This window comes from Panthera pardus, unplaced genomic scaffold (assembly GCF_024362965.1).
Source record: "Panthera pardus isolate Hobbes unplaced genomic scaffold, ASM2436296v1 HiC_scaffold_8, whole genome shotgun sequence".
In the NCBI taxonomy this organism is placed as follows: Eukaryota; Metazoa; Chordata; class Mammalia; order Carnivora; family Felidae; genus Panthera; species Panthera pardus.
Genome location: NW_026527013.1, coordinates 107235996 through 107253009, shown reverse-complemented (window position 1 = coordinate 107253009; position 17014 = coordinate 107235996). Strand labels below are relative to the sequence as shown.

Here is a 17014-nt window from a genome sequence, read left to right as displayed (position 1 = left end):
GGTTGTAAAGATATTTTCCTGTATTTTCTTCTAGAAGCTTTATAATTTAGCTTTAGTGTTAAAATTAAAGTCACATTTTTTTTAAGTTCAATTTAAACTTAAATTTTATCTTGATCTAACCTTTATGTCTGATGTGAACTAAGTACCAATGTTGAGTGCACAATATCACTGGGCAAGACAGAAAAACAGGTTAGTTTTTAATTAATTAAATTTAACTTTTAAAAAAATATCCTATGTTTAGGATTTTTGTAAGGTTTATTTATTTTTGAGAGAGAGAAAGAGAGAACACATTGGGGGGTGGGGGGGATGGCAGACAGGAGGACAGAGCATCCTAAGCATGCTCCGTGCTGACAGCATAGAGCCGATGCAGGACTGGAACCCATGAAAGGCGAGATCATGACTGGAGCCGAAGTGTGACGCTCAACCGACCAAGCCACAAAGGCACCCTAATTAATTTGATTTTTAATAAAGCTGGTTATTGTTTTTTAATGATATCGAGGAACACAGAGAATCATTAGTAGAGGCAGAGAACCAGATCTGGAGGATACTTTTCTAGGATCAGTGGTGAACTTAAGTACAAAATTGGACCGGGGAAAAATCCCATTGCTGCCGCTCCGTGCACAGGGAGAGCACTGTTCATTGCCAACAGTCCTGACACATCCAGGACTCCGAATGCGCTCTCTCTGATTACTGCTACTCCTGCCTCACATCACCGGAATGAATTTGTATAGCACATTTTTTCTTGGGTCACTAGCATCTGATCGATTAACAAGGTTTTTCTTCTGAATAGTAGAGCCGACGTCATGTGCAAAACTCTCCCTTCAAGTCATCTGTTACTGTGTTTCGTAACGTGTGGCTTTAAGAACATAGAAGTTGCAGACGGTGCCAAAAATAAATGGCAGATACCCCCGCACAGAGTCCACTTGTGTGTGTATTTTTGAGGTTATGTTTCCAACAGGGTTTACCAAGAAGTATAGAGCTCCATATATCTGACCATGTGAAAATGGTTTCATAGTCATTTATTACAATAAGGATTACTACAATAAGATAGGATTAATAGAGTCACCAGTACCCCTCATTCTAAAATACAGTTAGGCTTGGTGCCTCGGTGGATTAAGCTGACTTCCGCTCAGGTCATGATCTCACGGTTTAGGAGTTCCAGCTCTGAATCGGCTCTGTGCTTACAGCAGGGAGCCTACTTGAGTCAGTCTCTCTCTCTCTCTCTCTCTCTCTCTCTCTCTCTCTCTCTCTTTCTCTGTGTGTGTGTCTGCCCCACTTTTCTAAAAAATAAACAAACTTAAATAAATAAATAAATAAATAAATAAATAAATAAATAAAGATAAATAAATAAATAAAGTTAGGCTTTTGTAAGTCTTTTCCTTGTTCCCTGCACTGAAACCGTTCTTTGGGCGATGTGTGAATGAATTCCTGCCGCTTAACAAGTGATTTTTATTTTCTGCTTTTTTCACGAAAATCTTAGTATCCATGTTGTGGCAGGTTTTTTTCTTTGTGAATTTTTGTCATTTATTGAGTACATGAGAGAGAGTAATCATCATGGTTTGCAAACAAAGATATTTACATCATTAGCCAGCCTAACGTTATGTTCCTTAATTCAATAGATACACACTTTCCCCTTACATTTTAACATCTTTAAAGTCTTTTCGCGTTTTACAATAAATAGTATATGATAGTTACATTGCAAGCATTTTTTCCAGTTCGTTGTATGCAGACCGGCTATACATCTTATAAATAAATAATCATATCTTAGATGGGTGAAGTATAATGATTGTTTTTAAATACAAAAAATAATAATTACAGATATATGATCAAGGCCATTGCATAATTATGCCCCCTTGTTATCAATGTCTTTATTTAATATGATAGACCTCAGACATCAAGATTCTCCCAGAAATTATGCAAACCCAACAAAAACTCTCACTTCCACTCCTCTGTTTTAACAGCTGTGTCAGTCTTCTCTGTTTATCTCAAAAAGGCACCTGCAGCCTCTTCTGTGGTCTCCTGGTGGTATGTGAATTTATGAGGGAATCCTCAGGCCATTGAGACCCACTGTCCTCTGGCTTTCCTGTGCTGGCTACCACAGAGACAGCACTTCCCTTTTCCTGACTCATTAGTTCAAAGAGTGGGTACCCTATGAAACTACCTCTCAGACTGCAACAAATACACCATTATAACCGTGGTAGTAATGCATTTTGTTGTCTTGTTGTCCTCCGTCAGAAAAATTCCCTTGTTTTGCACTAATCCTTTCCCATACTGCTTAGGGATCAATCAAAACAAGGGCTTACATTTGTGTACTGACCGACAGCTTTGGATATGCATTTATGTGTATCACCTCACTTAACTTTCACAAGTGTGTTTTATGACAGGGTAGTTATTCTCATTTTACAGAGAAGAAAACAGTGTTTGACTATGCTCATGTACTAGAGGATCGCACGTTCCGAATTTGGGTTACACACCTCCAAATCACATCTTTCTTCTTATTCACTCTGCCCTTTAATATCTGCATTCTGAATGTCTAAACTCCTTCTTTCATTTTTGAGTTTTCATTTAATGATCTTGTAATAAAAAAATGAGCAAAGAATAGTACCTCTTAGTGCTTTCTAGATACATAACAAAAGTTGATAGACCTTGCATCTGATATTTCATATTTTTGTTAACTGATGAATTCATTTGCAAATTAGTTTGAGAAATGATCCCATAGATCAATTGCTTTGAGTAGGAGAGGATTGAATATTTGCTTTCAACAGAAAATAAATTTTGAAGAATCTGTCTTATCCTAACATTGATCTCACTCAACTATAATATTTTTTTCAACACCTCTTTTATTTCTAGTTATGTTTCGCCTCTATGACACAGATGGGAATGGCTTCCTGGACAGCTCGGTAATTTTTTTTCTTCAAATTTTCTGTGAAAATTTCAAAGCAGTTTGTTCTGAAAAATGCAATGAATAAATTTATAGCTATTACCACAGAAGACACACTTAATATAATTTCCATGCACTCTCACAGCATTTTTATCATCTGAATTTTTGAAAGAGAATGATCTGAAAAGGCTGTTAGGATTACAATTGTTCTATTGAATTATTTTACTAGAAAAAAGTGACTTTTATGCATGGGACGATAAAAAAAGACCCCAACCTTGTTTGAATAATACATGAGAAAGTTGAGATCATTGATCTAGAAAGAAAAAAAAAAATCTGAGGTTTGACACTAAGGAAATTATCGAGAATACGAGTAGAATTAAAAGAAATTATAAAGTCAATTCAATCATGTTATCATTTGCCACATTTTAAAGTCTTTTGGTCATATATATGCTGTTAAAATACATACATATATTTAAAAATTGATTTGACCAACTCTCCTTTTTAAAATGTCTCATCTAATATAAATGCAAACTGTATTCTTTATCATTTTAGTCATAAAAAGCAATAGGAAAAAAATACAATCTCCGTATGACTTAATTGAAATGAATAATTAAATGTTTATTTTATTTGTAATATACACAAATAAGTGTTAGTTTTCAGAGTAGTTAGATTCTTAATTTTACTGCACGAATCAGTGCCTCAAGTGAAAATCCATTTCAGGTTCCATCCAATAATGCATTTATATTTCCTAATCATATATTTTTCATATTATATCATTGCCTGTTCCATAAAGGAAATATAAGAATATTAATAAAATAATAAATGTCAGGTTGTGGAAATTTTGAAGTATGCAGGTACATTAAAAAACAAATGTTTTGATATTTTTAAAGTGATTAAAATGAGCATTACTTCTGATAATGAGTGAGTTTCTCTCATCATCTGATATACCTCCCTCTAACAGAACCAAACAGAATTCTACAGGCAAAGCAATGAAGTTGGATACATATTTATGTAATGCTGAGTACGATAATGGCACATTAGCTTCTCCAGAGAGAGATAATAACGTATAATTCCTAATTTAGGAAATGACCACCCATCTAAATTGATGCTGTGATTGTAGGATTTCTTATTTAAGTCCCTCCAGTTTTTCAAATGCTATCATTTTTAAGTGCCTGGTAGTGTGCAGTTTTCCATTTAGGAATATTAAGCTACACGATACATTTGCTCATTTTCTGGTGGCACTTCACAGCTAGGAGTTTAGACTTTTCTAGATATTTCCATATGCTTATTGTAGCACTTCTGACTATATTGATACAAATTATATTTTAATGCAAATTTGTTTTATTTAATGTTTCTGTTTAATTAAATTAAAAAGATGTTTCTTTACTAGACTTTTAGCCATGGTTTGGCAGCTGATTTGAAAATTAAATTAAATGCTTTTTTTGGTCTCTGGCCATTTTTGTTGTTGTTGTTAACATACAGTATATTTCCAACAATATTTATAACTATACATACAATATTAAACAATGAATTGGGGATAAATAAATTTATTTATAATTCAAGTAGTCTGTTTTGTAATTAAGGGTCTGAATTTTGTTTCTATGGTGTTCTCCATACAACCTACTACAACAGTATATTGCCTTCACTGTCAGGTTGAAATTGCACATGCTGATGTCATTTGTCTTGGAATTGTAAAGGTATAACACTTCACATAGTGGAGGCAAGGCATAGGAAAATTGATACTTTGAAAAATGACCACTATGTGTAATAATGCTAGTTAATATTTATTGATCCCTCGCACTATGCCAGGTGACATAAATGTATTTCATATCATAGCATGTTTACTCTTTGCAGCAACTCTACAAACTAGGTAAGATTAGAATAGTCATTTTACTGATGAGGAAACCGAGTCTTAGGTTAGTTGACTTATCTGATGTCAATTAAACATGCCTACATAGTAGTCCACTAGAAATAGTTTCTGTTCCTAAAAACATATCCAGGGACGTTTAACCTTTCTAAACCATTAAGGCATATATATGTAGGCAAAGACAGAGTAACACACACACACACACACACACACACACACACGCACAATTCTAGCCTATAATTCCAAGGTACACTAGTTTAAAATTTTTCTTATCTGTATTAAGTAAACACATTCATATTTGTATGTTTTTCTGGGGCAACCTGTGTTACACAAACAACATTTTCATGATTACATTTTTCTAGAGAATGGTAGGGTAGCTTCCATCAGTTTTTTATAGGGATCCATTATCTCCCAAAGAAAACCTCTTTTACCATATTTCCTTCTTCACTTTATGAATGTTAAGTACATATATTAGATCAGAGATTGAGATTAGTAGATTAGAGATTAGATTGAGTAGAGTTATCGTTGATTAATATGCTTTCAAACCTTATGCTTTTATACTATAAGAAGTATAAAGTTTTACATTATTATACTGTAACAACAATTTTAATTACGTCATTGACTACATTTAAAATTACTAGCATTTACAAAGCATATTTAATCTATTCTGGAGACAGGGAACAATTAAAGCATTAAATAAATAGTTATGAGCAAATGTTTAAATTTGTTTAGTCAAGTCATATGTATTAACTAGCCGCTGTTCAAAGAGTTGACAGTTGAGCAGAATAATATGAAGATTCTAACTAAAATTCTATTTCCTCATAAAATAAACTTTACATGTACTTAGCCTCTAAACTTTGACCCTTGAACGCACCTCTAGCAGAGCAAATTATACCACTTAATGACTAGAACAGTCAATATACATTCTCAGTGTATCAGAATAAAAATAAACTTCTCAGTTGCCCTCAAACACTTCCCTTCATCCTTCCACACCTGTTTCCAAGCCATAGGGTCAGGATGCTTGGTGACTTAAACATCACATCTTGTGAAAATATGCATGTCTCTTCTTTGATCAGATGTTCTTTCCCAAGACAGATTTTCTTCCTTAAAAAAATCTTCTATTGGAAGAAAATCTTTTTTTGTGCAGTTGGTGCCCTCTCCTGGTGAAGATTTTTAGACAAAGTACAAAATGAATTTGTATTCAAGTGCATCTTTTATGTATAGTTAATCAGACTGTTAAAAGGATATATTACATGTGTATATAAATTACTATATATATATAAATTTTATATAATAGGTATAAATTAATCATGTAACTCCTTTAGTTTTTGAGCTACATGTTAAAGAAAACAATTCTCGTAAGTAAAAGTTTGAAAAATTTACGAAGACCTTGTATTCATATCCATTCTCTCTCTCTCTCTCTCTCTCTCTCTCTCCCCCCCTCTCTCCCCCTCTCCCCCTCTCCCTCTCCCTCTCACTCTCACTCTCTTCTCTCCAGGAACTAGAAAATATCATCAGTCAGATGATGCATGTTGCAGAGTACCTTGAATGGGATGTCACTGAACTGAATCCAGTAGGTATATGAATGGTTTAACTGTTGGCTACATTCTAAAAGACCCCTTTGTCTTTTGGGTTTGGTTTTGTTCTGTTTTGTTTGTTTGTTTTTGGAACTTGAAGATACTCCTGTCATTTGATATTTTCCTTTGATAACTCTAAGTTACTCTTTCTATTCAGTGCTGAAAATGGATTCTGAACAAGAAAATGTATATGTGCTGTTCTGGAGTTCTAAACAGTAACTTTTCCTTTTCTTCTTCATGGAAATTAATTTGAATCGTGGCCTCAAATATCTGTCGGTAAACAGGCTGCTGATGAACACTGCCAAAGTTGTGCCATGCCATAAAAAAGTCAGAAATGATGTGTGTTTTTCATGATCTCTATGATTTTCCTCGTATGGAAATAGCTAAATATTGATTCTAAAAGAAGGTGAACTCAATCAAGAAGATGATAGTTTACTGTGTATGACATTGTATTATTCCCTGTATATATGTTATTCAACACTTGCAACTCTCTGAAGTAGATACTACTGTTTTATTCATTTTACAGATGAGGAATTGAGACCTCAGAATGTTAAAGTAACTTCCCTGTAGCACTTAAGCTGGTTAAAGATAGAGCTAGAAAATTATAATCTATTGTTTAAAGAAATGGTATCTAACGATGCTTGTAAGAACATTAAAAAAAACCTTATTGGGGCACCTGGATGGCTCAGTTGGTTAAGCGGCCGACTTCGGCTCAGGTCATGATCTCACGGTCCGTGAGTTCGAGCCCCGCGTCGGGCTCTGTGCTCACAGCTCAGAGCCTGGAGCCTGTTTCAGATTCTGTGTCTCCCTCTCTCTGACCCTCCCCTGTTCATGCTCTGTCTCTCCCTGTCTCAAAAATAAATAAAATGTTAAAAAAAATTTAAAAAACCCTTATTTTTACAGCATTATTCAAATGTATATTAAAACATACTTGATTAGAATCTGTGACTTTTGCTACAAGTAATATTTTGAGGAGAGTTGATAAGTATGTTATTGACTTTAGTTTATTCTTGAAACCAACTAAGTCGAGCAAATTATAAATGAGTTAAGCAAATAGACATCAATTTATTTTAATGGCTTGCATTTTATATGAATTTTAAAAGCCTTATAGCGGCATGATAATGACATGATTATGTGATAGGAGAGCTGAGATAGCATTCCCTTTGCTTTGGAAACTAACGCCAGTAAATTACAACAAAATTATATGCAATGTCACCTATAAAGGAGGGCACCATTCTTACTGGGATTGAGGTTTCCAAGTTTTAAGTCAACTGGTTTTTCTTTTTTGAGGGATGTGGAAATACACATGCTGTGCATATGATGCATAGCAGATATCATGAACAAGGTTGCAGTTTTTATATTCAATAATAAAATAATGGTATTTAATTCTAAGAATACTGCTTGATTCATCTTAGTACTATTTTCACTGAAATTAAGGGACTTTTAAGTTCTTTTGTCCTTTGGGGTTATGTTCATCTAAAACAGCTTTCTCCATCCTACTCACCTTAATACCTGTAAATATTGTACATCTTTCAGTCAAGTCTCTTGTCCTCACTGGAGCCATGGAAAGAAGGAAGATGTTTTTTATATTAGATTTTAAAGCTGAAGGCGACACTACTGCTTTCTCTCCCCCAAAATATTGGCAGGCTGTACATTTGAGTAAAAGGGAGATGTGGATGATTTGAGGAAGGGAACAGTTGGTGGCTGGGCCGTCTAATTATGACAGATCCCTACTGGAAAATATAAATAATAAACTGTATGGCATTATTTGTCATTTGCAGCACACACTGATAAATCTGTCACCTCTGTGAGTAGTATAAATAGTAGAAAGTGAAGATAAAATGACTTACCTTGTGCAGTGTGTTTGCCATCATGGGGAACGGCATGCCTCATCCTGCCTAATGATTCGGCAACTCTGCCTGTTTTAAACCAGTGTGTACATTTGTACACGTTGTCAGACACCTGATTCAGATACACATATGAATAAAAACAATTGAACATTTGAGGTTCATGGCAGCTAATGGGGAATATTGAGACGTCCTCGGAAAAGGTTTTTAAAAAATGAACCCAGGCTCTAACATTAGATATGTTAGGTACAACCACCTGAAACAATGCTCTGTGTTTTAGTTTTCTTCTTATTTATTCTTTCTACTAGTTCATCAAAGTACATTCAAAGGGCAGGAGATTTTAACAGTATCTTCTACCTTTTTGTTAAATTCTAAATAATTTCCCCTGTTTTTCATTTGGAGAATAATAAAATGATTATTTCAGCACAATTTGTTCCAAAAAGTCTCTTGTTTCTCAATACCTACCTTTAGGTGTGTATGAAGGAAAATAACCTGATTTTCAAATACTTCATGAGGAACCACACCAATCAACTAAATTCAGGAGTTTTTAGGCAAACAACACTGTATCAACATATCAAGTATTTCATTTATTGCATCTTTTCAAATTTTTGTTCTAATGCTCTCCGTGTATCTTTTTTTTTTTTTTTCTGAATCGATTAAAATTTCTGTATTAGCATTTTGGTCCTATTAGATGGAAATACTTCATCTCCCCAGAAAGCAAGGGTAATATGTTTGGAACACACATATACTTTCTACTAATGTAATATTAACAGCCCCTATGTGATACTTAGTATACATTCTGGATGCTCTTTGAAAAAGCTTACAGTATATTAACATACTTATTAAACACATTGGATTAAATACTGATATTACCACTGTAAAAGAGATAGTTGTATTACCAACAAACACTGTAGAGAACATTTTGAGACACTCTATACAAGTCAACTTTAGAAAAGAAACCTAATCAAAAATGACTTGATGGTTTAACTTCTTGGATTTATTAAGTTCTGATAGACAATTAAAAGCAACTTAATTCCTCCACCCCTTACCACTTAGCAAAGAATTACTTCAGCTCTTTGCCATGAAGTTAATTTGTTCAGACATTTTCTGGCATATACATGAATTTTAAAAATCTAGAGAAAGCAATTAAAGACCACTTTCACCCTTAAATTAAAGATACCTTCTTGTTTTAGCTGTATCATTCGCTGAGAAAGTATTAAAAAGTTAAGCAGTTATTCCTACAAGTTGAACATCATAGGTGGTCAAGTTCCAGAAATCATAACAAAGCCACGATATCCACAGTTTTTGGATTAACGTTGTACCAACTTACCTAGATATTTATCTCTACTCTGCAACTAGTTGCTGGTCAGTTTGTTTTAGCCAATTCATTGCAATGCTTTATTCTTTCTTTTGAAATTTATTTTATTGATTCACTGCAAGCTTTCCCTCATCTCTTCTACTCCAGATCCTCCATGAAATGATGGAAGAAATAGACTATGATCATGATGGAACAGTCTCTCTGGAGGAATGGATCCAAGGAGGAATGACAACAATTCCCCTTCTTGTGCTCCTGGGCTTGGAAAATGTAAGCATTTACACAAAGAGGGTGGCCTGGTGGTAAGTCAGTGGGGTGCTCCATTACACATTTTGATTATAAATTGATTTGGCCATTTTCTGTCATTAAGTAGTGAGTGCCTGGACCTTTTAATAAGTATACCACAGTGCAGTGTCATAATAAGTTGTGATTAATACTTGCCACAAACACATTGATTCATTTTAGGTATTGCTTTATTATTTAATACATAATTTCTTTTTTTCTCTATTTAAAATATGATCTAGTTTGAAAAAAAATATTGACCTTCTCATTTTATTTACTGCAAGAAACTCCCCAATATTATTACAGTCTGTGGTTCTTGTGGTGCTCCTTCTCATTCCATAATCACCATCCCCATGAAGAAAATCTATTTTATTGATAACCAATACTTGGAGAAGCCAATTATATACTGAGGTAGTTAAGAGTATATATGAAACATAATTTTTTCTTACGTATCATCAGAGCAGCCAGCTTTTCATTCTAAGCCTATCAAAAGTTTTCTTATATCATTGCTTCCAGTGGTAATTAAAAAGTGGTTTGCCAGAAAATAAATGAACCTAAGTTTAGAATGGGATATAACAGTGAGTTTGAAACTGAATCTTGCTGCCGGGTGTTGATGTCAATTTCAGTAATCAAAGTCAATGAGTCACTATTGGATTTTTGTATGTAGCATTAATAAAAAGAATTAATTCTAATGTGCATATAATAAAATGTATACTAAGATTTAAAGAACATTACTTATGGAAACCACCATAACACATAAAATATTTAGAATTTTGAAATGCAAGAACATCACATCCACCGCTTTGCTGCTGACTCCAAAACTTTTCATACTTATTTGTTACCAGAGCTGACAATGTTGCAGTTCAAGACTATACCAGTTACTCAAGAGTTACTCAAATTTTTTTTAAATTTTATTTTTTTTAAAATTTACACCCTAATTAGTTAGCATGTAGTGCAACAATGATTTCAGGAGTAGATTCCTTAATGCCCCTTACCCATATAGCTCATCCCCCCTCCCATATACCCTCTAGTAACCCTCTGTTTGTTCTCCATATTTATGAGAAGAGACCAAATTTTTTAAAGCCCTCGTGAAATCTTACAGTCTGTATTTGTAAGACCTATGAGAATATACACAAATATGTTTGTACACTTTTACATATGGGTGTGGGAATATATATGTGGGCTTTAGGAAAGTAGCATTTCTTTCTTTTTCACCTGAATGTTCAAATTCTTTCACATTTAGGTTAAGCTTACCCCTCATGAGGCCCATAGGATTTTAGATATGGTCATAGGAAGGCAAAGAAAAATTGCTAATAGATGATATACAAGGAAGTTATCCTTAAAGTAAATAATATATTAAAACAAAGTAGATCTTATTGTTAATAGATATATATTTCTACATTTTGAAAATTAATGAGGGAGTTTTTTCTTATATCTGATGTTCTCATACAATACATAACCTGATATCTTTTGGTAAGAACCTGTTGTATATCTCTATATTTTAAATATTTGTTTAATTGTTTAATACACCTGATTAAACTATATGTAAATATATCAGGAGAAAACAAAAAGAAAATTAACAAAAGTTAACATTTTAAGGAGTAAGGTATACTTTAAACAGAAAAAGTTGTCATATGCTAGTCAAGAAGTTCTGATAATAACATTTCCCTCAAAGAGAATTTTATATTTTTAAAGCTACAATTACATTTATTCTAAATATTTATGGAAATTGTAGTATGAGAGAATGTATGGGAATGAGTAAGTACACTATTTGGTATGCTGGACAGCAAAACGCAGAAATGCACACTTAGTCATCTATTTTTAAAATATTACATAAAGATTTTGAAATGATGTTCTTCTAAGGAAACAGTTGTTTAGATTTTTTATGATTTTATATATATATATATATATATATATATATATATATATATATACATATATTATTTATAAGGTTGTGAAAATAGCATGGGTAAATACAATCCACAAAGTCCTGATAGATTTAATTCAAATTATTTTAAACAAATACAATACTTCATCAGTTTCTAATGTAGCAGTAAATTTATTTCAACTGAATGAAAATTCTTTGTCATGAATTTCTATCAGGCTAAGCATACCTAATATACTTTATAATCATGTTCTTAAATTTATATTTTGTGTTTTTAGTAATATGAGATGTTTTTGGAGTTTAACAGGAGAAATCCATTTAGGGTTTCAAAGTAGTAACCAGACCTATGTTCCAAAATTGTGTTTCCAGTAAAAGCCACTAGATGGCGTGGCTACATCGTTTAACATTTACTGATCAACTTAAATAGGAGATGGAATTTTTCCTCTATAAAGAATTCTGAGAGTAATATCCCTTTTCCTTTGCTTTTTTAAAAAAGAATAAGCCAATAATGTTTTAAATTGTCTTTTAATAAAATGTATAAGCCATGTAATTATGATCACAAAACAGAGCATTTATTTGTTAGAAACAGCTTTTTAATTCCGAAGCATGGAAAGTGTTATACAAAGCAGGAATGACACAATGACAACTGAGTGATGAGGGCCTTTTTTTAGTAATTGAGATTTATTTCCTTTTCTGTAGGCAGTTAATGTGTTATGTTATTACCTGTAGAGAATTTGATTCATGATGCCATTTCCCCCTTCCACCCCCCAACCCCCCCCTTTTGCTAATCAAATTGGAAATCTAGAAGCTTTAGGTTGAATCCAGCCATTTATTGTGCAGCCAGTCTTGTTATGTTGTCCTATACATTCTTGTCTTCTGTCAATTATGAGCTCAGGGAGTAGATTCTAATTGATAGTGCTTGTTAAATACCACAGTGCATTTGAAAGTGACTGTGGTGTACTAGCCAAATTACACAGATAAGAACATTGTCCTGGGAGAGAAATCCTTACTTCTAATGCAAAGCAGAACAGTTGTGATTTCATGGTAGTTTATTTTTCTCCATCAATAGACTTTAAATATTTACTCTATTTCAAGTACTATCTGTTTTGGCAGCAAAATCACAAATGTAGTTTATCAGAACCTGATTCTATATCAAATGCTAGAGAGTAAGAGTCATTTCTTTTCTATTATAAGAAGTCCATGAGGGGCACCTGGGTGGCTCAGTTAGTTAAGCATCTGACTTCGGCTCAGGTCATGATCTCACAGCTTTTGAGTTCGAGTCACGCATCAGGCTCTGTGCTGACAGCTCAGAGCCTGGAGCCTGCTTCGGATTCTGTGTCTCCCTCTCTCTCTGTCCCTCCCCCGCTTGTGCTCTGTCTCTCTCTGTCTCTCAAAAATGAATAAATGTAAAAAAAAATTAAAAATTAAAAAAAAAAAAGAAGGCCATGAAACTTAGCAAACCCAGTATGAAATGGTACAGTCTGTTACATCTGAAGGAAAACTGAGAGTTTGGGTGGCACTTGTGATTTTTATTATACCTGAAGCAGAGTCATTTATTTATAAGGTCTTTGTTGCAGTTGTTCATTTCCACCATATGGCTGGCACAGAAGTAATCACAGGAACTAAGTAAAGGAAAGAGCAAAGCTGTGTTCCAGGAAAACCTTATTTACAAAAACAGCTTGCTAGTCAGATTTTACCCACAGGCCATAGTTTTCTGACCCATGATTTATTCTGTCGCTTATCTGTCATATTAGAAACAGAAAGAGTATTAATTTATATTTACTCATTTAGGAGAAAGGAATCTAATATCTTTTTATTTAGCTCAGTTAGACAACCCCAACAAGACATGTGGACTAATGAAGAGATAGTACGGTAGCAGTGAACTTCATCAAATTGATCTTTACCTTGGCTCTGTTACTAACTAACTAGGTCATTTTTGTGCCAGCCAGTCATTCTCTCTAGATACATAAAAAGATACTAGACAACAATATCCCTTTCCTTTTCAAATATTCTTTCAACTCAATTATTCTTTTTTTTTTTTTTTTTTTTTTTTTGGATAAACAAGATAATTCATAGTGCTCCAATTCCTAAAATCTGTAATCTTGGATCATTATTAGGTTTTTCAAAGAAAATTCCTGAATTCATATTATCGTAAAAACAGAAATACACATTTAAGTAGGAGTGTGGCTTAAGATAAGAATACCTTAACTTCTTAGTCTTGGATTGTAGTGCCCACATCTGGCATGTATGGCTTTTGAGTGGATATATGTTTTCATTTCATTTTATGTGTTCTCAGAATCCTGGACTTTAAATACTATACATCATTCAAACTTTGCTGTTGATCAGAATGTCTTAGGACACATATTTTCAGCTGACTCAGCAAAGTAAAAGTAACCACTTGGTGTGCCTCCTGATTTCTGATGAAGTCTATTTCCTGATGAAATTTCTGAGTATAATGGAGAGCCAAAGATGATGCATTCTTAATAGACTAAGCTATATTTGGAAAACTAATGCTTCACACTCTATTTTTTAAATTTAATTTGGTTGAGCTGTTGTTCTGCTGTTTATACATTGCTCAATCTAGAAAGGAATTATGAAGCTGGATAAATGCAACAATTCTTGAGATTCCAAGTTGGGTCGTTCAAGGACACCAGCTCGGTGCTGTGATGTGCTCTTGGATTTGCATTTGAACCCAAGAATGGCAGGTCCTGAGCCTGGCTTTTAAAAATGGGATCTGGAGATAAGCAGTTGATTGCAACTCCACTCAGAATTTTAAACTGTCTCTCTGCATTCTCTTTGCTCAGATCTGATGTAACTCATCTTTCTGTCTTAAAGAGCATTTTCTTACATATTGTTATATCTTTTTGGAGACCTTGAGCAGAAAAGGAAGGTAATTGAATGGTCATTATTATTTAATGAGTTGGAATTAATTTGCAACATTTGCTCTTAAAAGTGTCTTAAATGAAGTCAGCTGAAACAGACAGGGATGTGGCCCGGTATGGGGATTAGGGGCATTTTGGCTATGGCATTAGTAAATTTTCTCCTTCAGGTCTTTTGAAAAAATGAGATTATTTATAGTAGCCCTAGTTCACTTGAACATGATATGTGATCTTGGATGCATTTAGGGAAAAACTAAAACTTTAGAAATCATTAGGGTCATGAAATAGCTTCCAAAAATTTCCAAGGGGCATTCTTGCCTTTGAAACCTCCTTTTGACTTCTAGGGAGTAAAAAGGGAGGAGGAACTTAGGGCTCTTTCTCTGTGTGAACTTGCCTCTGTTTCATTAAGTAGTTCTCTGTCATAATCAGTTCACAGAACTGAACCACTTCACTTATAAAATACAGTGTTTTGTAAATATCAGGAGGAAATTTCTACTAAAAGTGATGTCTGGTAATGAAAAACAGAACAGATTTTTTATGAAACAAAGTATAGTAAACCTACAAACATCCTTCTCAAGTCTTTTGGCTAAAACATTGGGATGTTACAACTCAACCCAATGATAGTAATAATATTTGCTGTTTATATAACACCAATCTTCTGAGGAGCTAAATTGACTTCACAGGTATTGTGTAATGAAACCTCACACCACAGCCTGGGAGAGGAAAGTAGGTGTTTCCATTTTATTAGAGAGGAAAATAGGAAGAGAGGTGAAATGGCTTATCCACATTTTCATATTAGGCCAGGAATCAAGCCTTCTGGATTTTTCTCTTCATTTCTTGTTTAAAAAGATGAATTCCTTTCTATGACAATAAATATTTATTTGCAAGAGAAGTACTATTAGGGACATGCTCTACTGGCTGATAGAATATAATAAGGGACAGATTCTCCCTGTCCCCCACTAAGTTTAATAAGACAAACAAGACAAGACATGAAAATACAGAGGGCTGGAGTATAATTTGCACTGCTGAGAAATAGTTGGCTCCTGGTTTCAATTTCTTCTCTTGAAGTCACATACATATTTCATCCTTTGCATATTTTGGCAATGTATCCGGTTAAGAGCTATAAAGCTATTTAATTTGTTTTTTGGTAAAGTATTTTATGTCTGGGTAATGGATTTGTACATCAGTTACAGCCTGTAACATGGCTAAGTGTTCTGATTGACAGAACACCCACGTTCAGACTTGTTTATTTTTTGATAAGGAAAATGCCAGCTAACTTAGTCCATATGTGCTCTTCAACAAGATGAGGCTTATTCACATGTAATGGACATTCATTTAAAAATCAAATGACAAGGATTATAAGAACAGTAATACATATGAAAATTCCATATTTTTTCTTTCCTCTTTTCACTTAAGAATGTTTGTTTAACCTGATTTTATCTATATCTATGTGTTATTTCTATCTACCTATCTATACCTATATGTCTATATCTATATCTATATCTGTATCTGTATCTATATCTATCTATTAAATTAACAACCCCCTCACTTAAACTTTTCACTCAGGATGTTTTATTCTTATTTTAAGAAACAGAAATTTTAAAATACAGACAGTTTGAAAAACATAGCAATGCTAAACAAATATATAAAATGTTCCTTTCATATAATAACAACACTAGAAATCTCATGGCTCAAACAAATTAGAACTGGATTCAGAAAGTACTATAAACACTATTTCTTATTTTATTTTATTTATTTTGAGAGAGACAGAGAGAGCATGAGCCGGGAGGGGCAGAGAGAGAATCTCAATCTCCACTCTCAGTGCAGAGCACCACACAGGGCTTGAGCTCATGAAACCATGGGATCATGACCTGAGCCGAAATCAAGAGTTGGGCACTTAACCGACTGAGCCACTCAAGCACCACTATAAAAACTATTTCTTAAGTTGTGGAAGAAAATTAAAACACCAGTGTTTTCTGATGTCCTCTCCACAACACCCTTAGCATAACTGCTTTTGTTGAGAGCTTGTTTGTCAAAACAAACAAACAAAAAACAAAAAAACTAAACATTGTCCAGAACTGTGAAGGGCCTAAGAAGTTCCCTACTTGCACATTAGCAAGTTAGCTTGTTCAAGTTTCATGTATGCTGGCAGAGGACATGAGACACCTGGGTCAGAAACAAAAGGACATTTATTTATAGCACAGCAAGAGGTAGGAGCTGCATGTTTGAGCCAGTTCTCTTGGCCTATAGTCTCACACAGGTGATGGAGCATGTCACAAGGAATCACTGTGCACAGCCTCAGAGCTTGGATCCCCTGGCTCGGGGAAACTAAATCTTTTATAATGTGCAATAAACAAACCTGCTTAACCTTTTCTTAGAAGAGAGAGATTATTTTTATTATACTGGACAGTAAGTAAAACTGCCCTCTGCTCTGTAGGGAGATCCATCTCTATTGTCCAAGGCTACCTGTTTTTCAAATAT

At 33.9% G+C, this 17014-nt stretch overlaps 1 protein-coding gene across 12 annotated transcripts in view; it reads left to right on the top strand.

The window, feature by feature from the left end:
* The window catches only part of DGKB (diacylglycerol kinase beta), a 776793-nt gene that overhangs the window by 249797 nt on the left and 509982 nt on the right, over positions 1-17014 (top strand). For all 12 annotated transcript variants that reach the window (XM_053897058.1, XM_019443494.2, XM_053897059.1 and 9 more), the window contains 3 exons: positions 2851-2900; positions 6247-6321; positions 9638-9757. In XM_053897058.1, coding sequence (XP_053753033.1) covers positions 2851-2900; positions 6247-6321; positions 9638-9757 — 245 coding nt within the window. The remainder of the gene's footprint in view (positions 1-2850; positions 2901-6246; positions 6322-9637; positions 9758-17014) is intronic.